The sequence below is a fragment of the Jaculus jaculus genome, chromosome 8 (genome assembly GCF_020740685.1).
Source record: "Jaculus jaculus isolate mJacJac1 chromosome 8, mJacJac1.mat.Y.cur, whole genome shotgun sequence".
In the NCBI taxonomy this organism is placed as follows: Eukaryota; Metazoa; Chordata; class Mammalia; order Rodentia; family Dipodidae; genus Jaculus; species Jaculus jaculus.
In genome coordinates this window covers 53,887,113-53,913,845 of record NC_059109.1, presented here as the reverse complement: position 1 = coordinate 53,913,845, position 26,733 = coordinate 53,887,113, and the positions used below count along the sequence as shown (strand labels likewise).

The 26,733-nt window shown below is 40.2% G+C and overlaps 1 protein-coding gene and 1 pseudogene across 2 annotated transcripts; one reads left to right on the top strand and one right to left on the bottom strand.

Annotated features, from left to right (window-relative positions):
* Positions 1-4,801: 4,801 nt before the first annotated feature.
* On the bottom strand, positions 4,802-24,424 carry Gatm (glycine amidinotransferase). Of its 2 annotated transcripts, XR_006638538.1 has the most exons (10): positions 24,337-24,424; positions 22,734-22,952; positions 14,811-15,006; positions 13,668-13,858; positions 11,132-11,269; positions 10,826-10,990; positions 9,300-9,363; positions 7,918-8,034; positions 5,440-5,603; positions 4,802-4,968 (listed from the first exon to the last, which is right to left on the bottom strand). XR_006638538.1 is itself a non-coding variant. In XM_045156644.1 (9 exons), the coding sequence occupies exons 1-9, from the start codon at positions 24,403-24,405 to the stop codon at positions 5,491-5,493; spliced, it is 1,272 nt and encodes a 423-aa protein (XP_045012579.1). In that variant the 5' UTR covers positions 24,406-24,424; the 3' UTR covers positions 5,106-5,490. The 2 variants fall into 2 exon arrangements, 1 of the variants encoding a protein (XP_045012579.1); XM_045156644.1 differs by lacking the exon at positions 4,802-4,968 and having other exon boundaries at positions 5,106-5,603.
* On the top strand, positions 12,697-12,799 carry LOC123463194 (annotated as a pseudogene).
* Positions 24,425-26,733: the final 2,309 nt, after the last annotated feature.

Sequence of the window (26,733 nt, the reverse complement as noted above, 5' to 3'; positions counted from 1 at the left end):
GATATAGGCAACACAGTGTGGGGTGATAAGTCTACTCACACTAAACCTACCAGGCATATTTTGTAAATAATAATAATAATAATAATAATAATAATAATAACTTCTCAAGAATAGTTAACTTAAATCCATAAAGTTACCCACACGTTTCCAATAGATACAAGAGTTCTTATTATTGAAGCAAGTCTGTAGCCTGCTATTATTCCATGACAGCTATATAATCTCCAAGAAGCAACAGGATTAGAAATGTCAGCCAGCTGCATCTATGCCAACTGGAGTTTCTGGCAAAAGTCCATAGCCACTGCTCAGTGGTGAACTCTGGCCTTTGGACTAGAAAAGGTGCCAAATGATAATACTATATCCCTTTTAGAAAGCTATTGAACATTTATGATATAGTCCAAATAACCAAAGGACATGGCTATATTCAGGCCTGACATATCTAACACATCACAGGATGATTTCAGAAAAGTATTTAAAATATTTTATTTTTATTATACACACACACAAACACACACATACACACACACACACATATTCGAGGTAGGCTCTCACTCTAGCTCAGGCTGACCTGAAATTTGCTATGTACTCTCAGGATGGCCTAGAACTCTTGGCAATCCTCCTACCTCTGCCTCCCAAGTGCTGGGATTAAAGGCGTGTGTCACCACGCCCGGCTAAAATATTTTATTTTAATTTATTTATTTGAGAGAGCGAATGAATGGGAGAAAGAGGAAGACAGAGAAAGCATGAGAAAAAGGGCACACCAGGGCCTTCAGCCACTGCAAACAAACTCCAGACGCATGTGCCATATGCATCTGGCTTCCATGGGCACTAGGGACTCAACCTAGGTCCCTAGGTTTCACAGGCAAGCACCTTAACCAATAAGCTATCTCTCCAGGCCTCAGAAAAGCATTTTAGCAAGGAGTACAATGCTTAAAGAAACTTTTAAAATAGAAATTGTATATACAGGAGCATGCTACTGGGATTTCCACTTATAAACAGGTAGACTCTTTTCTCCTAGGACTGACTGTAACCCTTCCTCTAAGCAGAGAGGCTTACCTACTATTATTGATGATGGCCTCATTCTTTCCACCCAAAGATTAGTAATAAGTATGGTTCCCAGATGGTGGTTCTGGGATCAAGGATCATGGCTCAGAATGAGAAACAGCTGCCATTAATCTATCATGTGGCAAAATCCTAAGTGAAGGAGATAAGAATATCAGCCCCATGGGTTGAATTACTTCTTGTGTTCCAAGTGGTAACAGAAGTGAATGGACATAAAACCCTCATGCCATATATTTGGATGCATAATGTTTCTTAGGCCATTGACAGTGAAGTTGGTCTGGTAAGTATACAACAGAAAATTGGACAACAGAAGAGATAATTTCTGCTTTTGTAAATTTCAAAGTAAAGTAGACTAAAGGTAAGTCAAAGTGGGATATGATAACACTGTCAAATTAATCCCTAGGCTGGGGTCTGAGACAGCTGGAGTCAGTATATTGATGTCTCAATCCACCCTCCATCCATGAAATGACTGGTCATGGAAAACCCAACCTATATAGCAATAGTCTGAATGATGATATCATTGACTCCTGCTATCATTTATAATAAAAGTTGCCTTATTTGCCAACAGGAAAGGGGGCATTTTCAGTTCATCTGGAGACATATTTCAAAAGAGACATGCTCATTGTATAGCTGGCAAATCAATTTTCCTTTCACTTAGTGTTTGGGATGACATGAATATTGTCAGGACATATTCTAGGTGTGGCTTCACACCAACGGCTAAAACCCCTGCTGCTAATGCAATACAGACCTGGAGCAGCAGCAACAACATACATAACAATATATAAAACCACATGTATTCGTTTGGCTCTCTTAATTAACTTCATTCGATTAAGACACTCATGGCACTGTCTACAGCAATGAGCAAAGAAACATCATGTTCAACAGGCTTATCATATTACTTTTCACCTTCAAAGTAATGGGCTAATAGAGGATTGGAGAGAATAATCAAATTGCCTGCTTTTAAAATAGAGAGGCAATAAAAAAAAATTGAAGGGCTGGTTCACAAATTTATAGCATTGTCATATAACTTGACATGAGGGGGATTGAAGGTAGATCTCCATGAGCTAATTAAGTTCTTTTTCAAAAACTTATTTTACTATTTGCAAACACAGAGAGAGATAGAAGACAGACAGAGAGAATGGACAGGCCAGGACCTCCAACCACTGAAAACAAACTCCAGATGCATGCACCATTTTGTGCATCTGGTTTTACATGGGCACTGGGGAATTGAATTTGGGTTGTTAGGTTTTGCAGACAAGCGCTTTAACCACTGAGCAATTTCTCCAGCCCTGATTACAGTTCTTAATCATCAATAGATACATATCATCAGATAAATGTGGCTATGAATCAAGTAGCCAAATAAACTATAAAGTCACATAAAAATATAAGAAAGCTTATTTTCAACTTTTTGAGACATAGTCTTATATGTAGCCTAGGCTGGTCTTGAACCTGTGATCCTCTCTTCAGTCTCCTCAGTGCTGAGATTACAGGCATGCACAACCACTTCCAGCTATGCTGGAACTTTTGTATAGTCAATTGATTATCAAAAACTCATGGAATCTGTATACACATTTAAAAATGTTTGCTTATTTGCAAGGAGAGAGAGATAGAAAGAGAGAGAGAGAGGGAAGGAGGGAGGGAGGAAGGGAAGAAGGGAGGGAAGGAAAGAGAGAATGGGTATACTGCAAATGAACTCCAGATACATTTACCACTTTGTACATCTGGCTTTACATGGGTACCATGTAAAGTGCACCACTAACAGTGTCAGAGTGACCTGCAATTCCATGACGAATGGAACTGAACTGAGGTCATTAGGCATTTCAGACAAGTGCCTTAATCACTAAACTATCTCTCCAGGCCTGCATTTTTGATTATATAATTTTTCTAAGACAACTGGTAGCTCTGAAACTAAAAGAAATAGAAGGCTTGAAATGGATCAGGGATATAGATTGTGATGATTTTATGACTTTTTTTTTGAGGTAGGGTCTCGCTCTAGCCCAGGGTGGTCTGGAATTCATTACGTAGTCTTAGGCTGACCTTGATTTCATAGTGATCCTCCTACCTCAGCCTCCTGAATACTGGGATTAAAGCCATGTGCCACTACGCCCAGCCAAGATGCTATTTTCTAAGGTGGGGATGGGTACACGTAAGGGTGGTGGTGCTAGGGTTGTATGAAAATGGTAGCTGATGTAGCAAGTTCCTAAAGAAAGATTATAATCAAAGGATGGTTTCATAGTTTAGGCTTTATCAGAAGGTACACTGTAGCGGTGTACCTTCTTTTCTGTAGCAGTAAGAAAAGCTACCCTTAAGTATATGCAAGCACTGAATGAAAGCCTGACTCTTCTTTCTAGAAGCTTGGCTTGTGTGCTAGTTTGAGTGGATGTCCCCAATAGACTCAGGAGTTATATTTAAACTTGTAACTTGGCTGGAGGAGGTATCACTGTGGGTGGATCCTAGGGTCCAGCCCTAAGGTGTGGGATGGATCTGGAATTCCAGTCTGAAGGTATGCAGAGTACTGGAGCTCTGCCTGGTGCGCTTGCTTGTCGTGTTGTTGGTGGTATTTCTCTGTGCATGGGCCTGTCAAAGGGGCTAGCTTCTTTCACCATTATGGAACTTCCCCTGGATCTGTAAGTTTCAAATAAGTTCCCTTCCTCCCATAACCCCTGTGTCTGTTCTTGAGGTTTATCCCAACAACTTGAAGCTGACTGGGACAGCTAGAAAAGTCCAGGAGAAAGAATCTTTATCACAGTAGGCAAATGTGCATTTATCTATAGGGGACTAGAGCAGAAGCTGAGGGAACTAATGGCTGATGGACCCTACTTTTAGTGAAAAACAAAACATGATCAGTTGAGAAAATATATACAGTGAAGGTCTGGAATAGCTATAAGTGAACGTGGAGGGCATGTGCTAGAACTGCTGAGCAGTTAGGCCTGAGATGAAGTGCCCTCAGTGTGCAATGATCCACGCAACTGCATGGATTTCTCTAGTGGGTTTCAGTCCAAGTGCACCACTAACAGTGTCAGAGTGACCTGCAATTCCATGACGAATGAAAAAGGACACAAAGGTGCTAAAGGAATGGTTGACACCTGTGATTCATTTCAAAGAGCCCATTCTACGCTTACTTTTCATGATTAAAGTCATTTAGCAACCCCACAACCAAGACTCCTTCTTTCTGGGGCCTAAGACAAGTCCCCCATAACAACCTATTCAGATACTTTTGAATGAATGAGTAAAAATCTGACTTTGTTAACCATTTCTCTTATTTTTCTGGCCTGACCTTGAACTCCTCTGAACACCTGTGTTTCCTAAGTGCTGGAATTACAGGTGTGTACCACCATGCCCAACTTCTGTTAGCCATTTCTGAACACAGTATTAGGTTTGATTTTGGGAAGCCTATCTCAATTATTTCAGAGAACTAAAATTCCGACTTAGTAGCTACAATCTTAAAACTTACACTAAAATAATTAGACTGAAGCCAAACTCTAATAAAATCCAATCTGGAACACAAAAGTTTATTAGAATAAAAATATATATACAGTATCCAACATTAAAATTATTACACATCACATGTGGTTTTGCCTATATTAGTTTTTAAAAATGTTTTAAAATTCTATGCCTTAAATAATTTGCACAACTGTAAACAAATCTTAGATTACTTACATTAAAGATTTAATGCATATATTAGATATCAAACATCAAAATTTAGGGATATAGCTGTAGCTATATTCTATTGCACTAAATATTTCTATAAATTTTTGGAAAGAAAAGAGAAAGGTCAAAATAATTCATTTGAAATGAGGTAAGTTGTATGACAAGGCTTTTAGTAATACATATTACCAATGTTGAGATGAGAATATTAAAGTATTCATGGAAATTTCACTTCAGTGTTTGCATAGCCAAGGTTAATTTCTGAAAAACAAAAAAATTAAAAACTACTCAAATTGCTTTTAGGAATAGAGACAATTGTTTGGTTCTGTTTAGGATTTGCATATTTTCTAAGTCTTGCATTTAGAGAAAAAAAGATACAAACATTCACAAGTCTACCAAAATAAAAAAAAAAAAAAGAAGTTAGAACCAACATTTCAAGCTGCCTTTTGGAAAGAAAATTAAAACCAGAGGTAGATGGTTAAATTTTAGTGGCCAAGTTACTCAAGTGACAGATTTTTGTCTTGGTACACATTCACTCCATTTTTATACCTGAAGCCAAATAGTGGAAAAACTTTAGAAGAAGAAAGTAATATCTAGTAGAAGTTATTTTCCTTATGTCAAAGAAAAACAATACAAGTAAAACAGGCTGGGAAGCCCTGTTATGCATATGGCTGTATCAACATTAAAGCACTATAGAGTTCAGACGATTTAAAGCAGGAGAATAAACCTTGCCCTAGGCTTCTTGGGTGTCTGAGACCATGCCCCAAGGCACATCAGGCCTTCTCAGTCAAAGTAGGACTGGAGGGTGCCTCGGCGACGGACATCGCAGGTCCAGCAGTGGAATCCTCCTCCCAAAGAATTAGCGTTTCGAATGTTGACCTTTATGGTACTGATACCTGCATTGAAAGAGAGATGGCAGTTAGATGAACTAGCATGAAATTTCTCCTACAGAGAGAAAGCCTAAAGACCTGGAGGCATCCTATACTTCTAATTCCTCAAGATAACCTTATTCATAGCAATCTAAAATGCTTTTTCTTTCAACTTTATTTTCACTATTCATTTGCTCTATCCCACTGCTAATATAACATCTGCAACAAAAAGTCAACAGACATTGAAGTTTTATTCCATGGTTCAAAAATTACAGACTAGATAAGCAGTCATATCAAATGTCCCTAATCAAGCAATACTATTTCAAGGCCTTTTAGAATTATACCTCACTTTGCCAGACTGTTTCCAATTTTCATGTTAATTTAGTAAGAAAAGTATAATTTTGCCAACCTGAGAAGTTGACTTTACAAAAGCACATGTAAGAAGAGTTTATGTTTCACATTTAACTATGAAACTGTGCTGAGCCACCTGAAGAAAATAATTAACTAGAGTTGGTATTTTAATGTCCTGGTTGTATACTTATTTGGGTATCAAAGCTAATCAGACAACTAGTTTAATTTGGGGCTATCTGTAAGTACATGCCTATAATGTGCATTGTCTACTAATTTAGGGAGAATCTGTTGTGGTAGATGAAGTAGAACTTTTAAAAAAGATTTTATTTTATTTATTTGAGAGAGAGAGACAGAGAGAATGGGCACACCAGGGCCTCCCGACACTGCAAACAAACTCCAGATGCAGGCGCCACCTCGTGTATCTTGCTTACATGGGTCCTAGGGAATTGAACCAAGGTCCTTTAGCTTTGCAGGCAAATACTTTAACAGGCAAGCCATCTCTTCAGGCCGACGAAGTAGAACTTTTAAAAGATAATCTGGGGTTGGAGAGATGGCTTAGTGGTTAAGTGTTTGCCTGTGAAGCCTAAGGACCCCAGTTCAAGGCTCAGTTTCCTGGGACCCAAGTTAGCCAGAAGCACAAGGGGTGGGTGCACTCAATGGTTAGAGGGCCTGGCACGCCCATATATATATATATTTTCTCTCTCTCCATCAAATAAATAAATAAATAAAATATTTTTTTAAAAAGGTAGTCTGTTGACTTTTTTACTTAGAGAGGGCAGATAAGCTATAGTCGCTGTAACCCTCACTGGTAAAGTTAGGGAGCAAGAGGAAGCATGGGTACCCAGAGAGTATTTCTGAGGACGTACACCTGGGTAGAGCTTTGAAGACTAAGAGGGGAGTTTGAGGCAAGGAGCATATATGTTCTGGAGGTAGTCACAGCCCTATTATCTTGAATTGGAGGGGAGTCAGTTGCTTGATGAAGTTTAACAAATTCCCTGTGGCTAAAGAGACTTTAATGATAAAAGTAAAATTATAAATCAGATATGTGTACTTTATACTATTTGACATTTAAAAACAACAAAATCTTGATAAATCAAGAAGCTGAACCCCAGAAATTTTGTTATTGAATGAAAGCCAGAAATAAAAGTGGCATAGCATTATGAGTCAAATCATCAGATTCTGTTCAAAACAAAACTGGTAGGACAATCTTTCTAAACTGATAGCTACATTAAGAAGGGATATTCAAAAGGAACAAATGATATTTTTCTGGTTAGCATATCTGAAATATGAGACAAAATTTAATGGCCTAATTTAAACAAATAAACTATCTGGCTATTACTGAATTTTCACTTAGGATATATCAAATATATTAGCACTGATTCCTATACACACATCTGTATTCCATATTAAGTGGCTCATGTGCAAATGCTTTTCTTTGGCCTTTTTCTCAATAGTATTAAAATCACTGGCCTCAACTATGAATATAATGATAGGCAAATTTCCCCAAGGAAAACCCAATACTGCTCTTGAGTTCAAAGGTGAATGGTCTACTGATACCTTTTATTGCAGTACTTGGTTAACAGTGCTTAATGCACACACATCACTTTTCTATTTGTGTCCTTCAAAGCCCTTTGAAATATGTGATGAAAATTAAGTTATTTCCAAAGGCCCTCAATAATATCTTCTTTGGAAAACGGCACACCCTTCAATTACCAAAGGGTAATTCTGCACACACAGGTACCAGAAAACCTCCTGAGTCACAGAATACTGATAATCTTATTGTAAGAAAATGTTTGAGGGGGTTGGTATGACTCTTTTTGAGGCTATATTTGATGAAAACAAAAAGAATGGCCATTTACAAAATAATAATTCAGTACCTCTGAAAGGAATAGAAATTGAATTTGATAAGCCATGCATTAGATCATGCATGTCATTTCCTCAGTGCTTGTTGAACATTGTTACATGTGACATGTTCCAACTTTGTACATACCCAGCTTCTCAAACATCTTTTGAATTGGGACTTCATTGGCATCTACCATAACTCGCTTTTCATCTAGCATTAAGACATTCATGGAAAGCCATTTGGACGACATCCAGAGTGGATGATCTGTGAAGAGCAACAACTCTTAAACCATGTTTAGTACCATTTTTATTTTAAAAAAAGCATTTACAAGTGAAGAATACTGAAGTAACAATTCAATAATTTTCCTAACTCACTTTTTATAGAAAAAGTTAATTTACTGTTTTTTAGAAAATGTCTATGTAGCCCAATTTGCAACCTCCTGTCTCAGCCTCCCATACACTGGATTTCATGATTACTTCATCATGTCTTCCTCTTTTTTTTTTTTTTCCGAGGCAGGGTTTCACTCTAGTCCAGGCTGACCTGGAATTCATTATGTAGTTTTAGGGCAGCCTTGAACTAATGGTGATCCTTCTAACTCTGCCTCCCAAGCACTAGGATTAAAGGTGTGAGTCACCATGCCCAGCTTATTTATTTCTATAATATTGGAGTCAAACCCAGGGCCTGGAGCATTCTAGGCAAGTGAGCCTACCTGAGCTACCTTCACAGCCCTGAAAATGCTCTTTTAATCTTAAGACAACTTACCTAAAGATGTTATACATAAATAAATATTGACAGAGATAACATATGGGCATGCTAGAGCTTCCTGCCACTGCAAATATAAACTTCAGATGAATGTGCCACTTTGTGCACCTGGCTTTTATGTGTGTATTGAATAACTGAACCAGATCTGTCAGATTTTGCAAGCAAGTGCCTTTAACCACTGAGTAGCCTCTTTAGCTCTTATGTTGTTTAATTCTGCCTTTTCACTTCTGTTTTCAACAAAAGAAAAAGTTGTAAATATAAGACCCAGTCTTGTGTTTTCAGTCACCACTTTACACCTTTGTGGAGAAGCATCTTTAATTTGGAAAATGTGGGGATGGGAGAGATGGCTCAATTGTTAAAGGCGCTTGCTTAGCAGCCTGGGCTCAATTCTCCAGTACCCATGTAAAGCCATATGCACAAAGCAGCACATATACTGGAGTTCATTTGCAGTGGCAGGAGGCCCTAGCATGCCCATACTCTCTCTTCACTCTCTCTGTCAAATAAATAAATAAATAAATAGTTTTTTAAAAAGGAAAAATCTGAGTTGCTCTTTTTATCATTGAGGCAATCATTTTAAAAATTTTATATAAATTATAGCAGGTTATTCTCTTTTATCCCCTTGCCCTAGTTCCTGTTACCCTGAAGGCCCTCCTCGGTGGAGTTATGGTATGCACTGTGAGGTGATAAAGGCCTCAGTCAGTTCCTGTGGGGTAGCGGGGGGTTGGAGGCAATCTTTTCTGTCTACAAGTTTATAAAAGCAGACGTACCATCTGGGATGATAGGTACTGGAGGAGTAACTATAGTCCATCCTGCTTTCTTGAAAAGATCAACCTGTGAGACCAAAATAAGCCAGAAAGGTTTAAATCCATATTTACTATTCTTTTTGTTTGCTTGTTTTGAGGTAAGGGTCTCTCTAGCTCAGGCTGACCTGGAACTCACTCTGTATCCCAGGTTGGCCTCAAACTCATAGTGATCCTCCTACCTCTGCCTTCTGATTAAAGGCCTGTGCCTCCATGCCTGGCATATTTACTCTTCTTATTCTTGGTCTCCCATAGTCCTTATCTTTCTTTTTGTTTTTGAGATGGGGTCCTGCCATATAACCCAGCTGGACTTGATCTTGCAACCATCCTACCTCAGCTTCCCGGTAGCTGGGACTACAAGTTTGTACTCTGACACTCAGCTCTCCTTGTCATTAATAACTATTTTTTTTTTTTTTGCCAAACTATCTTCTCAACTTCCAAAATAAGTAAAGAAATCTTTGAAAAAATTGATTCTGTTCATTTTAAATGTACAAATAAAAAATATAAAAGTTAGAAGCAACAGAAAGTATTTTCCAGGTTTCAAAATCAAAATATCAAATATATTTTCTTAAGACAGTCTCATCAAAGAAAATGAATAGAACTGGGTGTGGTAGTTCATGCCTTTAATCCCAGCACTTCGGAGGCAGAGGTAGGAGAATCGTCATGTGTTTGAGGCTACCCTGAGACTACATAGTGAATTACAGGTCAGCCTAGGCGAGAATGAAATCCTGCCTCAAAAAAAACAAAACAAAACAAAAGAAATAAAATGTGACTACATCAAATCCATAGTCTATCTCCTTCAAAGGCCCAGCATTCTGTGGCCATGGTATATAGATAGATACATATTGGGATGTGTTCTTAATATACCATATTGCCACTAGTCACCCATTGTAAGTCAGTCATCTCTACGTCACGTACTTGGATGATCAGTAAATTATATTAAAGTAAAATGAACAACTGGATAGAAATGACCTGTGATACAGCATAAAAGTGCTTTGAAAATGTGCAGTACAGCCTTGCAGTTACCACCAACCCTCACTGTCCAGCTGAACAAGGGGGAAGCAGGTAAAAAATAAGAGGCTGTAGGTTACGGGAAGAAACTTCTTCCTGCAGAGTGGGACTGGCTGAATGGAGCCTGACCCTCAGGAGAAGGAAGACACCCATTGTCCAGTGGTATTGCTAAATTCAAATTAGGAGTCTATCACTGTTCAATAAAATATACTGTTCCCACAGATTTGATGCTTGTCAGTAACAAGAAGGGAAAGTCAAAGTGTGATGATACTATACAAATCACAGAAGCAATGTATACTTCGGAGTGCTGGACATTGTGTACTAAGCATACCATAAACAGTTCAGTGTTTCATAATCATGCCATTGAACAGTGCTAAATTTGTCACTGGGAACCATTAGGAACCATGGAAGTATTTTAAGTGAGATTAATTCTTAAAGTTGCAGGCTCAGTTGCTTTTCCAGTGTCCTAAGAAGTCTCATACCTGGTGACATGGCCGGTCAGGGTTGGACAGCACAAGACCAGGTCCAATGATGTTGAAGGTGGCATCAATATGCATTGGATTGGGGTCTTTAAAGGAGATGACATGAACTCTATAGTCTGGAGCAAGATGCCTACGCATCCACTCAATGCCCAGATAGTTTGTAACCTGAAAATAAAAAGGAAGACATAAATCTATGAAGATTTGGTTCTATTTTAGAAATACAAAGGTTTGTAGATTAAATTTTTTAAATGACAAGTAAAGGATGTAAATAAAGAATGAGATATTTCAAAGTCAGCCTTTATTAACCTGGCTTCTCTGTACAAAAATATCTCTTCCAGCTCGAATGAAGTCAGCAGCATCAAAGCATGGCTCGAACTCAGTTGTCACAAATTTCCCCTGAGCAGCCAACTTGTGTCTGTCTTCCACAGAATGGATGGGGTAGTTCTGATTGGAACAAGAATGGACACACACAATGCATACTTTCATAAGCATCTAATTTACAAGAAATATATGCTATTTTAGAAATTGGTCTGTAGAGATGGTTTAGAGGTTAAAGGCACTTATTTCAAAGTCTGACAGCCCAGATTCAAAATCCCAGGACCCATGTAGAGCCAGATGCATAAAGTGGCATATGCATTTGGAGTTTGTTTGCAGTGGCAGGAGGCCCTGGTGCACTGATACTCACTCTCTGTTTGTCTCTTTCTCTCTGTTTCAAATAAATAAAGCAAATTAATAAATTAATTGATTAATTAAATTAAAAAAATTGTTCAAGAACATCATTTTTCTAAAATACTCAGTTCTAGGCTAAAACACGCAAAAGATGTCAGTTTGTTATGATTAATTCTAATTGTTATACAGAATGGATTCAGCAATGCTCAGAGGATTAATGAAGTGCACATTTGGGTGCATGTGGTGGTATCTCCAGAGATAACTAGATAATGGGGCTCTAATCTAATCCATGAGTTAAACACTTGATGGATTAATAATAGAAATAGGCCACTGGAGGTGTGTTATTGGGGCTGCATCTTGCTCTGGTGTTTCTTGTATTCCTCTTCTCTGTTCCTTATCTGCCAAGAAGTTAAGAAGGGCCTCTCCTCCATGTTCCTGCCATTATAATCCTCTGCCCAAGCACATGGGGCCAAGCAACCATGGTCTGAATCCTCTGATACTATGAACCACAATAATTTCTTCTTCTCCTACGTGTTTTAGTTTTAGCAAAAAAAAAAAAAAGGAAAATAAGGTCCATGAAAAACAAATCAAAGCACAACTACCAAAACAAAATAACTAGGCATTATAGTAACTATACTACACCTGGCCTGGCAAGTTTTATTAAAGAAAACTTTTACATGGTGTACTTTTCACCAGTCTGCTCTGCATGCTTCTGATAATGTCCAAATCATTTAAAAATAAATAGTCATTTAAAAAAATCATTTAAAAATCATAAAAAAAATAGTATAGGTCACCTGACACTTAGAAGCAAGTGGTCCAGGGCACTAATTGATCCTGAAAACATCCATGACCTCTACATGCATTTATGTACCTAGCTACAACATCCAAAGCCAACAGGCTGAGGTCATTCTGCTGTTTTAGAAAAAGAATTTGGTCCTGAGCCTAACTCATACCATAAAATGAGATGCCATGCTTCCCCTGCCAAATCTGGGTGTGCTGGGTGTAATTAATTCTGCATTTTTGTCTTTAAATGCCTAGAATAAATTTTGATTTTAAAATTTTCTATGTAGTTTTCATAAATAATAAGTAAATGACTAAAGGAAATATAGCCATCCCTTGTATTTGTGGGCAGATTGGTTCTAGGACCCACCCCAATACTGAAAATCCCTAAGTGCTTGAGTCCCTTATATAAGACGGCATGGTTGCAAGTATTCTCGCTGTTCTGATTTGGTAATAATCCAGGCAGGCTAACCCTTTGCTAGTTCTTTCCCTATAGGTCTGGTTTTATAAATGCTGGTAACAGAAATATTCTGACTACTGCTTGTGTGATCTTCTTGTGTGATCACCAGACACTAAGATTCTGGGTTGTCTTTTTACTTGAGAAAGGTGACAGTGCAGCTATTATAATAATTTGCAGATAAGTAGTGCTAGTTTGCTCTCTTGTCCAAAGAATGTGTAGCCAATGTAGGGAAATTTTATGATTGCTATTTGCCATTAAATGAATTGTTAAACTATGGTTTTATTTTTAAATGATTTGGACATTATCAGAAGCATGCAGAGCAGAGTGGTGAAAGTACACCATGTAAAAGTTTTCTTTAATAAAACTTGCCAGGCCAGGTGTAGTGGCACATACCTTTAATCCCAGTATTCAGGGGGCAGAAGTAGGAGGAGGATCACTGTGAGTTTGAGGACAGCAGGGGACTGCATAGTGAATTCTAGGTCAGCCTGGGCTAGAGTGAGACTCTACCTCAAAAAATAACAACAGAGCTTCTAGCAGGCAGATCCCTGCTACAGGGGGCATGGCACTGGGCACAAAACTGAGCATGTAAAGAGCCAACTTGTGCGCTGGCAGTTCTGTGGTGCTGGCTGTTGGTGGTCTCTCTCTGCTGGGATCTATGGAAATGAGCCAGCTTTTCCCATCATTGAGGTTGTTTCCCTGGGATTTGTGAAATAAATCCTTTCTTCCCATAAGCTGTGTCTGGTTGGATGTTTATACCAGCAACAAGAAGCTGGCTGCAACATTCATTTCATATTAAGAAACATTTTAAAAAATTAGACAATTTTCTCAGTTTCTTATACACAAATATAAACATGGTATTTGAGAATCTCTTTCTTACCATTATAGATTATTTAGAAAAGTTACTAAGAAGCTAGCCTACAATTAAGGACTTACCTGGTCATACAGTTCATCAGCCATTGTGGGTTTAGGAGCTGTGGTCCACTTGGCACCCCGATGGAAATAGTCTTTGATAATTGATCTGTATGCTCGGTACTCAAAGAAACGTGCACGCCATGCCATAGGAGCCTCAATAATCTCATTTCCCACAACCATCAGGATGTCTCGAGGCATCGCACTGTATAAACCTATCAGTCCAAAAAATTCCATGACCACCTCAGTGATGCAAATTTGCAAGATAGAAAAGTATACTTTTTGATGGATTTTTGTAAGCAATTATCAAAAACCTTGTATATGTAGCTAATTACATAAAATGGGAAAATGGAATGATATACACTGTATTGTTAACAAAAACTCTCTGTTGGATGGGGAAAGCAGGCAAGAAAGGAAAAGAAAAAACCGAAGCACTGAAGTGGTTGTTTAAAGAGATCTTGAACCACCAAGCCTTCTCCATCTGGAGGTTCCTTCCTGCTATGTAGAAATGAAGTTCTTAAAGGACAATATCACAGGATAAAAACTGGGCCAAGTATCATTCTGAAAGCATAAATTTTAGAACACAAGCACAAGAACATCATTTAGCAATGTTAATTAAAAAGAAAATGTGAGTGTTTCTATTCCCTTGTAATTTTTGTTATTAAGGAAAACTAAATGCAATTCACCATTCTTATTTGTGATGAATAAAGCATAGGGAAAACTTTCAAGGATAAAAAAATTTTCACTAGATTTACAATGGAGTTTAGAATGTGTGTGTTTTAATCATATCAAAATGAATCAAAGTCTTCAAAAAAAAAAAATCTTTAAAGTTTTGAAGGATTCATAAAACAAAGAACTTTCCAAGAAATTCTGAAAGTGTTTTCCTAACATACTTAAGAAAGAACTTGAGAGCTGGGGAGGAGGCTCAGCAGTTGGAGGTATTTGCTTACAAAACCTGCAGGCCTGGTATCCATGTAAATTCCCTGGTATCCATGTAAATCCAGATACACACAATACCACGTGTATCTTAAGTTCGTGTGCAGTGGCAAGAGGTTGTAGCATGCATACACACTTTCTCTTTTTGAAAACAAAAAAAATATATATTTTTAAAGAAGAAAAAGAACTTAAAAGTTTAGGCACTGGACTTTGTTCCCTGATGGCACTTACCCGTGGATTCAAAATCAGGAGTTTTATACTTCAGTGACCAGTCAATGAGGTCAGGTCTTCGCACTATAACTCCTTCCATTTTTAAAATATTGCACATTTCTTCAATTTCAGCAACAGCCTTTTTCAAATGCTCTTTGGGAAAATAGTCACCTCCATGCTTCTGATAAAATGGCCAGTACTTTTCGTATGTGTTGGCCTAGAAGCAAAATAAAGTAATTAATTCTAGGAGAAAGAAAAAACACAGTACAAGGTAGGTTTATGGGCAGGATAGTGTAATGAAACTGAGACTATTGCCATGTTTTGTGTACTGTTGGTACCCAGCACTAAGATTAGTAGGCTCTGGACAGACAGTATCTGCTGAATGAGAACTCCGTATTATCTTGATATTTGGTAGCCGTTTGATCTGTCTGCCTCAGATCTCATGACTAACAATGAATAGCATGTCCATTCTCCACGCAGGCTTGGAATACTGGATGCCTCACAGACAAAGCAACACACAGACAGTCCTGCTAGTCACAATGAAGTTAAATAAGAGAACACAACAATACAGAAGAACATGAACATCAGTACTAAGCCATAACTCTGAGCTGTTCAGGCATTTCAGAGTTCTTTTGTTGTGCAAAAAGTATTTCTCATTATAATCTGTGTGTGTGTGTGTTCATGTGTGTGCCACAGCATGTGTGTGAAAGTCAGAGAAGACATCCCACCTTGGGACACCTTCCACCTTGTTTGAAGAAGGCCTCTTGTTCACCACTGTAAATGATGCTGGCTTGTGAGCTTCCGGGATTCTCCATCTCTGCCTCCCATCTCACCATAGGAGGGCTGGGATTAGAGTAGCTTGCTGTGTCTGGATTTATGTGGACTCGGGATCTAAGCACAGTTAGTCATGCTTGTGCCACAAGCGCTTTACCCATTGTGCCCTCTCTCTAGCCCTCCAAAATATATTTTGATCTTATTAAGATTAGGCCACATCTTCAAATACTATCTTTTAAAATGTATTAATGGCCTACCATGGTGGCACATGCCTTTAACCTAAACACTTGGGATTAGAGGTAGGAGGATCACTGTGAGTTCAAGGCCAGCCTGGGACTACAGAGTGAGTTCCAGGTCAGGCTGGGATAGGGTGAGACCCTACCTCAACAATAACAACAACAAAGGATTATTGTCTTTTGCATTCAACAGAATTTGTACTGGACAAGTTTATATAGCAATGGAAGTCTGGCCCTGGTATTTGCCTGTGACTGTGTCTCACACCAAACACACCTCTCCTCCCCCTGATCCACTGTCACATCACTTCAGGCCCTCTGGCTATAAGAGGCAATCTGATAAGCAAATCTATACAGTTTTAGTAACTGAAAAAGTTTAATGTAAAAAGTTTGCACAGGTTATATGAAAAGGTATGGATATTGAGAAAAGTTTTGTTTTCAGACTGTTCTGCATGTGTGTAAATTCTCAGTTTAAAGAAATACACTGGGGTATGTACATGGTGCATTTGACAATTTATCAAGGGTGATGAAGCACAGTGACAGAATCCAAGCTCATAGGAAGAAAAATTGAACCTAGATCAACACATTGGCAAACATGGAACATCTTAATGTTACCAATTTTAAAACATGTTCAAAGCAAGTATTATTATTATTATTTTAGTTTTGTGAGGTAGGGTCTTGCTCTTGCCCAGGCTGACCTGAATTCACTATGCAGTCTCAGGGTGGCCTCAAACTCAAAGTGATCCTCCTGCCTCTATCTCCCAAGTGCTGGGATTAAAGGCGTGTGCCACCATGCCTGACTGTTTTCTTGATTTCATTAATTTACCGAGTACCAGTCTTGGTCATGTCAGAATCAGTTACTTGTAGATAGTGGCAGGTACTGAAAAGGGCAAAACAGGTTATGGGCTCTAGTGTGTCTACTTTAGCTACTCTTCCACTTCGTACTCCTGACAATCCCAGTCAAGAGAAAGACAAGTGGGTCCATTTCATGTGCATGGAAGCGGTCCGGGGAGGTCATGTGCTCAATGACAGACTAGAATGCTGCTCCACACTCAGGGATTTGGCTATATCCTACTGGCATGAATACTTTCAACTTGATGTATGAAAGCTTTTTAAACTGGAATTAAGTACCACAGTTCATTTTGTTCCCAGTGGATTTTACCAACCATGATTGCACTAAATGTCTAGATCTTTAATGTCAAGGCAACATTTTTCTAGATTTATGTCTCTGATTCCATGTTTACCTTGGTCTGATAAATATCACATACATGAAGGCTAACTAACCCCTTGCTAGTTCACATCAGCTAGCTCTGGAGAACAAGAAAGAAGATGAAAAACACCTTTACAAAACATGAAGGGTGGTAGTGAGCTCTAAAAGGAGAGTGAGTTGGTAAACTACGGTCCACTGGCCAAATTTGACTCTGCTTTGTTTTTTGTTTTTTTTTTTTTTTTTTTTTTTGTTTTGTTTTGTTTTTCAAGGTAGGGTTTCACTCCTAGCCCAAGCTGTGGTCTTGAACTTACTGCAATCCTTTTACCTCTGTCTCCCCAGTGCTAGGATAAAGGCATGTGCCACCCCACTCATTTGTTTGCACAGCGCCTGCAACTACTTTTGGGTTACAGTGGCAGAATTGAGAGTAAAAAAGTTACAATACGGACATATGTTCTGCAAAGCCTCAATTATTTACTGCTAGGCCATATACATAACAAGCTTGCTGATCCCTGTCAGAATCATTAACAAGTTCCTATTTTTGAACTCTAGGTTTAGTATGAGGTTCCATTCCTGATAATGTGCTGAAACACATTATCAGCACTAAATTTAAAAAATTAAAAAAAAACATTTAAATATTTTTTAAGGCCAGTAAAATCTTCTAAAAAATCAAAACCAAATCAAAATAACAACAAAAGTTCCTCCAGTTCTCTACTCCTGGGAATTTCTTCAGCAGCAACCAGAAAGAGAAGATAAGAATGACTCTTTATACCCTTTTCAAACACATCTTGGTACTACTCCTCCACTCATCATGTCTTTCTCATGCCAGGCACATCTCCTACAATCCACTTAGGGACAAGAAGTCTTTGAAAAGTCAACAACTGAATTACAGTAGCCACACAGTTATGTTGTCTTGCCAGACTCATTCCAAAGTATCCGGTATGACTCTTTGTGCAAAGCAAAGCTTGCCTTGATCAATGTTAAGTAAACTTTTCTGGGAGAAAAGAGGTCTTTGAACAAGTGTGAGTATATAGTTTATAACTGGCAAAGGTTGGACAAAGCCCAAATGATCAAAGAAAAGTAAATTTTCCAAGAATTAGACTTTTTTACATTTATTTATAACCCTGTTAAGGGATAAGCAACCATTTGCCAAGTATATGCAACATAATGAACACTAACAAAAAATAAAGTGTATAAAAAGGATAATGAACACTCTGTTAGATGATTAATGTATAATGTCTTTAATGATCTGCTGCAGGGATGTGGCTGTATTCCTGGAAACGTTTTAGGCCTTCCAAGCCTAAAATCCTCTGTATGAGTTTGCCAAATTGATTTTCAAATATAAACATCAGAAAGCTAAAAAATATCAATAGAAATTTACTTTTAAAAAGATCATTCTTTTTAAAATATTTTTATTTATTTATTAGAGACAGAGAGAGAATGGGAGCACCAGGGCCTCTAGCCATTGTAAACGAACTCCAGATGCATGTGCCACCTTGTGCATCTGATTATGTGGGACCTGGAGAATTCAACCTGGATCTGTAGACTTTGCAGGCAAGTGCCTTAACTGCTAAGCCATCTTTCCAGCCTGAAATTTATTTTTATTTATCCACAAAAAACTTATATTACATTAACCTTAATTATACATTTTATAAGAGGTCTTTTAACAATGGCTTTATATTATTATTTTCAAGGTAGGGTCCTGACTGTAGCCTAGGCTGATCTGAAATTCACTATGTAGTCTCAGGCTGACCTCAAATTCAGTGATCCTCCTACCTCTGCCTCCTAAGTGCTGGGATGAAAGGTGTGTGCCACCACCCCTGGCCAGTGGCTTTTTTTTTTTTTTTTAAAAGACACAAGCAAACCATTAAAGAATCATTTACTGTGTTTTGCAAAAGAAAAACACATTTATTTTTTTAAATTATGTTTCTTACTGTGTTCCTCACTTAAAAAATTTCTCTAGCACTTATATCATTCAACATATTATATTCTCTAATATGTTACAAAGAATATACCACATTGTTTTATCTTTTTCCTTTTTCTTTCTTTTTTTATTTTTTTTGTTTTATTTTTATTTATTTATTTAAGAGCGACAGACAGAGAAAGAGGCAGAGAGAGAGAGAGAATGGGTGTGCCAGGGCTTCCAGTCACTGCAGATGAATTCCAGATGCGTGTGCCCCCTTGTGCATCTGGCTAATGTGGGTCCTGGGGAATTGAGCCCTGAACTGGGGTCCTTAGGCTTCACAGGCAAGTGCTTAACCGCTAAACCATCTCTCCAGCCCTCTTTCTTAAAAAAAAAATTTTTTTTGTTTATTTTTATTTATTTATTTGAGAGTGACAGGCAGAGAGATAAAGAGACAGACAGAGAGAGAGAATGGGCGCACCAGGGCCTCCAGCCACTGCAAAGGAACTCCAGACACATGCGGCCCCTTGTGCATCTGGCTAACGTGGGTCCTGGGGAATTGAGCCTCCAACCAGGGTCCTTAGGCTTAACAGGCAAGCGCTTAACCACTAAGCCATCTCTCCAGCCCGTCCTTTTTCTTTCTTTTGAGACAGTGTTTTGCTATGTAGCCCAGGCTAGTCTTGACCTCAAAAACCTGTAGAAGCCTTAGTAACCTCCTGAGTGTAGGTATTTGCCACTATGGCCAATCATTATTCTACGTATTATTTTCCTCAAGCTGACTGATACGTTTGTGTTGCTAGACATGGTAGTACACACCTATAATCCTAGAATTTGAGAGGTAGAGGCAGGACATTTACAATTTAACGTCATCTTTGGCTACGTAGAAAGCTGAAGGCCAACTTGGGCTACTAGATAACCTATCTTAAAAAACAAAACCAAATACATGTATGTGAATGTATATATGTATCTGTTATTTTCTTCCTTCTAGGAATTGTTCAATGTCTTTGATTTACTTTCTTCTCCCTCAACAGCTAGCTTATTTGGTCATATAAAACAGAAATAAACCAGGCATGGTGGCCCACTCCTTTAATCCCAGCACTGAGGAGGCTGAGGTCAGAGGACCACGATGGGTTTCAGGCCTGCCTGGGCTACAGAGTGAGACTCTGCTACAAAAATAAATAAATGAAAACAGAAGTAACCAGGAAAATGAATGAAATCACTATGGTTAATGTTACTAACACTTAACAACCATTATACCCCAATGCACTTTTCTAATTAAATTGTCAAGCCAGATCCATAAAATCATAATGACCTTTAAAATAGCAACATATAAACTTTTACCTTTGATCCTTTTAGATCATTAGCAACCTTCTTAATATCTTTATCTTATTGGGAACCTAGAAATTTACAGAATTCTGCATGTCAGTAGTTGATAACCTAAGACTAGCTATTCAACTTTTATCAAATAACTAATAAAGCCTTCTGACTTCAGTCTGCTATATTTTCCACATGTACATAAGTTGCAAAGTCTAAAGTCATAAATAAGTGATAAAGAACTCAAAATAATGTCTAAGATTAGAATAAGATCACAAGGTATGAAAGTCAGTAATTTAAAAGACAAATAAAATAGGTATTTTAAAGACAAGTAAGGGCTGGAGAGATAGCTTAGTGGTTAAGGCATCTGCCTACAGAGCCGAAGGACCCAACTTCCATTCTTCAGGACCCACGTAAGCCAGATATATAAGGTGGCACATATGTCTAGAGTTTGTTCATGGTGGCCAAAGGCTATGATGTGCCCAAGCTCTCTATATATCTGTCTCTCTCTCAAATAAATAAATATAAATAAATTTAAAGACAAAAAACAAGTAAATTATTGCCTGAATATTAATTTTACCAAATCCAAATGTTTAGGTGATGGAACACTTCTCAAGAAAATACGGATCATGCCTTTTTATTTTATTTTAAAACACAAGGTTAGCATGTAAATAAATAAATTTATCAAATTTCAAACAACAGAACTAAAAGGCAGTTTCAGAACAATTAGAAAATATTACTTTTTTCTTACTGCCTTGTTTTGTAGGTCTCATTCAAGAATTCTTTTTCCCAGGAAGACTCCTAAGTATTCAACCCATGGTTTTTGCTTCCTTTTAAAAATATTTTATTTTTACTTATTTATTTACATTATATTTATATTTATTTATTTATTTGAGAGATAGAGGGAGAGAGAGAGAGAAGGAGGAGGAAGAGGAAGAAGAAGGGAGGAAGGGAGAGAAAGAATGGGTGCTCCAGAGCTTCCCACCACTGCAAACTAAAACCAGACACATGTGCCACCTTGTGCATTTGGCTTACGTGGGTCCTTGGGAATCAAACCTGGGTCCTTTGGCTTTGTAGGCAAGTGCCTGAACTGCTAGGCCATCCCTCCAGCCTGGCTGTTGCTTTTTCCTTGGTGTAACAGCCTTGCCAGTTGGTTGGCATAAGATACTTAGTGTCTGAATCAATGTGAGTACCCTATCTCTCCAAATAGGAAGTTGTTTTGTGTCAATACTCCAGAACCATTGCATGATATTCCTTATGACAATGATGCCACCTCATTCCACATTACAAATGAAAATGCAGGTATTTAGGAAAAATTTAAGTTCAATAAAGATATATTTGTAACTCATTATTAATGGGAGCGTGGTATTTGTCTACAATGTGAAAGGAACCTTTATTGCAGAATACCATTTGAACACTAGCTCTTAGGGGCCCTGCCGTAAGAATAACAGGTAAATATTGAGTTTGGCTGTTGTTGTTTAAAGGGGCTGGAGATACTACTTGTTGCTAGGGAAAATCTGGAAGGTTTTGGGAAAAATTTTGTTGAAGCTTGGTAGTGATACATTTAAATTGTAAAAAAGAGAATATAGGAAAATAGGTTAAGAGAGACTTAGGCGGGAGCAAGGGAACAGGTCTTGTTGAGTCCAAATGTTTGTCTTATAAAGTCTGCTTAAAACCAGGTAGACTACTTGAGGAGAGCAACTTAAACAGAAATTAATATTTCTGAGTCTGCCATATTAACACATTTCTAAGATGAGGCACTGACTGAAATGGGGAGTCTTAACAAGAACCAGCTTGTGGAGAAATCTGAATACCATGATGACCAACCATATCATCAGCACCAATCAAATATGGATTTAAAAAAATCACTCTGATGATAGCTGGAATATGGTCAGGCGAGAAAAGTGAACTGCCAAGATCAGTTGGTAGTGAACTGCAAATATGCTAGGAATAGATGAGCTCATGAGGTAAGGCAGAGACTGAGGGATGGGACATGATTCATGTTGACAAAGGGCTTGGATGTGACTGAAGGAAAAATCAAAATTTTAAGGAACAAAAGCCCTGATTTAGAGGTTATCTGGAAATTAAATTCTAGAAGTACTAAGTTGAAGTCCTGTGGTAATATGCAGTAAGGAGCTGATCTAGATGGAGGCCAGGGAGCAATCTGGACTACAGAAGAGAAGGGAGCCAAAGCTGTGAAAGGGGAGACGAGAAATAGAGCAAGAGTGAAATTCCGTTCAAGACCAACATTACAAGTTGTGAAAGTACTAAAGTCTACGGAATACTCAAAGAAATGACATCTCCAAGAAAGATTTCTAAGAAACCCATGGAGGTTTCAAGAGAGAAGGAATTTGTAGGTAAGTTCAAATACCAGAGGTATCAAGCAAAATAACTTCAGAGTATACATAAAGTTATAAATAACTGCTAAAAGGAAAGCAGTTACAGAGGGCAGAACCAGATCGCAGAAGCTGCGGAGAGAACCCACTGCAGACGCAGACACACTCTTGCGTTACCTTCACCTCCATGGTGAATGGTGGGACACAGGCGTTTTCTGCTCTGCCCACGATCACTTCCTCTAAAGGGTCCCACTCGTTGTAAGAGGAGACAGGGCAGTCCTTGGGCAGAGGATCAGTGGCCTTGTCATCAGCTGCACAGGAGTTCCGGGAGGAAGCTGTAGCTGCCTGGGTGCTCTGGAAAGTTCGCTGCACCCATCCTGTTAAAGCTCTTCCAAGCTTCCAAAACAACAAAAAAAGGTTACTGGGTTAGCACTATTTAAGGGGGCGGGGGGAGGTGGGTAGGAAGTCGAAGATGGAGCAAAAGGGTGAAAACTCCGAATAATTCAGCCAGACATTTAATATCTTCTAGAAAATCCTAGATGCTAATAAAGAGGTCACTTATTTATTTATTTATTTATTTATTTTGTTTTTTTCGAGTTAGGGTCTCACTCTAGCTCAGGCTGACCTGGAATTTACTATGTACACTATGTAGTCTCAGGGTGGCTTTGAACTCATGGCGATTCATCTACTTCTGCCTCTGAGATTAAAGGTGTGCTCCACCAAGCCCGGCTGCGACTTCTTTTTTTTTTTTTTTTTTAAAGGAACTTACTCATTTATAGATTCTCTTTTTAACCGCTTATGTTAAGTATTGTAACGTTAAAAAAATCCATCAGATTTTTTTTTTGTCCCCAGATTTCCTCATCTCTATCTCACAATGCGTTGCAGCAAACAAGTTTTCAGTCTTCCTGAAACTTCTACAGTTGAAGGTCATCCTCTTCCCTTACATCTAGATGGGGAAGAAGTCTTCTTTCTCCCTTGGTATCAGAGGTTGCCAACATCAGGCTCTTCCCCCCCCGCCCCCCTTAAATAAAAGTGTGGAAGCATTTAAGAGAATGCTTTCAGAATAGTCAGCTCCAAACATTTCCCCCCCATCTCCGGCATACACTTTGGAACTTAAATTCCAAGAGCGGCCAACTGCCATCTGTACCTTACTACATACAGATGGTCCACAGTACTCTAGACAAAATAACTCAGACACCGACTTATGCCAAATAAATGAATAAAAAGATTTAAGAATTTCAAAACTCCCTTTTAAAAATGCAGACCTCGTAACAATCTCCAGCAGGAAGTTTTGTGCAAACCTCTCCCTCCAAACCTCTATCTTTGAAAGGCCTTAGCAGGGAAGCTGGAGGGCCCAGGGGGCGGAGAGCCAAGCCAGAGGTCTGGTGACAGCTGCTCCGCCGAGCCCGGCTGCCAGGAGCTATTCCTGTCCGGGGAGCCAGGGAGTGCCCGCCGGCGGGCGCGGCCACCGCGGCGACGCCAGGGCCCGCCGGGCGGCCAGCGTGGGCGCTCGCGGCCTCAGCTCCACGTCGCCGCGCTGGACCTGCCGCCCGCGGCCCATCCCCACGCCCCGCCGGCGGCTCTCTTCCCGCCCTCCACCCCGTCGCGCTCTTCCAGGGCGCAGCTCCTCGGCGGGCCTCGCGCCCCAGCCGCGGCTCCCCGCGGGGGGACAGGCCGTCCGCTGCCCGCCCTCCAGCCCGCCGCGTCCCCCGCGAAGGCTCTGGAAGCCGGGCGGAGCGGCCCAGGGGCGCGCGACGGCGGCGGCGGGGGGCGCACGCACCCGAGAGCCGATGTAGTGCACCGCCTCGGCGCCGCGGCTCCCGCCGCGCAGACACCGCACCCTCAGCATCGCCCCGCGCGGCTGCCGCTCGTGCTTCCGGCCGCTGCGCCCGCGCCTCCGACAGCGGTGGGTGTGCGGGCCCGCGCGCGCCGCCTTTTGTAGCCGCGCCCGCCCGCGCGCGGCCCATTGGCTGCCCCGAGCAGGGGGGGCTGACCGCGCCGCGCGCCCGCCCGCGTTAGCAGCTGCGGCGGGCGGGTCTCGGCGCTCGCCCTCTCCCCTTTTGGATTCAAGCTCGGTCCTCGCGGACTGGCTTCTGCTGCGGAGACCCACCCGTGCCTGCTGGCAGACGACGCGACTTCTGACGGTATAAAGTTAATTTTACCTAAATATGCCGTTTTGACGTACACTTTGGAGGGCGTGCCAGGCGTTGAGCACAGGGTTAGGCTTATATTCGCAGGTGTGCACGCACGCAGTGAGTGGCTCTTTACGGTTGCTCCAAGGCGAGTGAGACACGGCCGCTTTAGAGCCACCGCGGGGCCTGAGACCAGAGGACCGCGCCCGGCGCTCGGGCCGCTGCTCCCCCACGCCAGCCTGTGCGGCGTCCTTTAGAACAGTTGCCGTTGCATGCGGTCTTTGGCTATGTGCCCCTGCCCCGAGAAACTCAATCATGTTCGTGACAAGTGTGCGTCAGAATAAGGAAGGACTACAGATAGCTTCTTCCCTTGCACTTCACTTAGGAGCATGTTGGCTTCAACGTGACTGGGATGCTCCCGTTGGAAGTTGCCTACCTTACGGTGTAGTCTTAATGGTTGTGGGCTTGTAGAAGCAGACTAGAGAACTCCAATTAATATTTAAGTTCTTGGGGCTGGAGAGATGGTTTAGCGGTTAAGGCTTTGCGAAGCCTAAGGACCTAAGTTCAATTCCCCATGAACCCACAAAAGCCAGATGCACAATGTGTCTGAAGTTCGTTTGCTGTGGCTACAGGCCTTGGCATGCCATTCTCTATCTGCCTCTGTCTCAAATTAAAAGGAAAAAAAAGAGCCAGGCTTGGTGCTGCACACCTTTAATCCCAGCACCATTTTAATACCAGCCCCAGGGAGGCAGAGGTAGGAGGATCACCAGGAGTTCAAGGCCAGTCTGAGACTACATAGTGAATTCCAAGTCAACCTGGACTAGAGTGAGACCCTACCTCAAAACTCCCCCCCCCAAAGAAAATGTTCTTAGCAGGAGAAGGGGTAACATATTTGACTATTTCCCTTTGTAATTTATTTGATCTTGTTTTGTTTTTAGGAGAGAATCTGGCTTAGTAGCTCAGTGTGGCCTGCAGATCCTCTTGCCTCAACTTCCCTAGTACTGGGATTAGAAGCATGCATGAGCACATCCAGGTTTGGGTGTTGTGTGGTCTTTTTAATATGCAAAGTAAGAACAATTTCATTTACTGTCCGTAGTACCCGAGCTTGACCAGGAGCCAGAAGGACTTTGGACATGCCGAACCTGGCATGGCACTGGTTATATGAATGTGGAGTAACAACAGAGAGACTCCCAAATGTCATAACATAGTGCCAGGAGACCCCAAGTCTGGATTCGAATCTTAGTTCTGCTACTAAAATGCGGCATGACTTGGAATCCCTGCCCTTAACTTTTCTAATGAAGGCTCACGTTTGTAGTGAAGGCTATGGGAAATTCCTAACATTTTTCGAAACCTAAGTCCTTTTCTCAACAGTAAAATACAGCTAGCTCATTCTCTTGGTGTCCTCGGCCTATAACAGAGTGTGCTCCTCCTCAGTAAAGGGATTTAAAAGGATGGTAAGTGCTCTGGGGCTATATAGTTCAGTAGAAGAGTGATCACATAGTATGTGTTTAAAAATCAAATAGGTCTGGAGAGATGGCTCGGTGGTTAAAGGCACTTGCTTGCCCAGCCAGAAAGCCTGATGGTCCTGGTTCTATTCCCCAGCACTCACATAAAGCTAGTTGTACAAAGTGGTGTTCTTTTGCAATGGAAGGATGCCTAGGCATACCCATGCTCACTCTTTTTTTTTTTTTAATTTTTTATTTATTTATTTGAGAGCGACAGACACAGAGAGAAAGACAGATAGAGGAAGAGAAAGAGAATGGATGCGCCAGGGCTTCCAGCCTCTGCAAACAAACTCCAGACGCATGCACCCCTTGTGCATCTGGCTAACGTGGGACCTGGGGAACTGAGCCTCGAACTGGTTCCTTAGGCTTCACAGGCAAGCGCTTAACCGCTAAGCCATCTCTCCAGCCCCATGCTCACTCTTTATCTGTCCCCCCTAATAAATAAATATATTTAAAATAAAATCTTTCAATGACATGGTGTCATAGATTACATAGCAAGTTCAAGGCCTGTCTGGGCTTCATGAGACCCAAATGACTGGT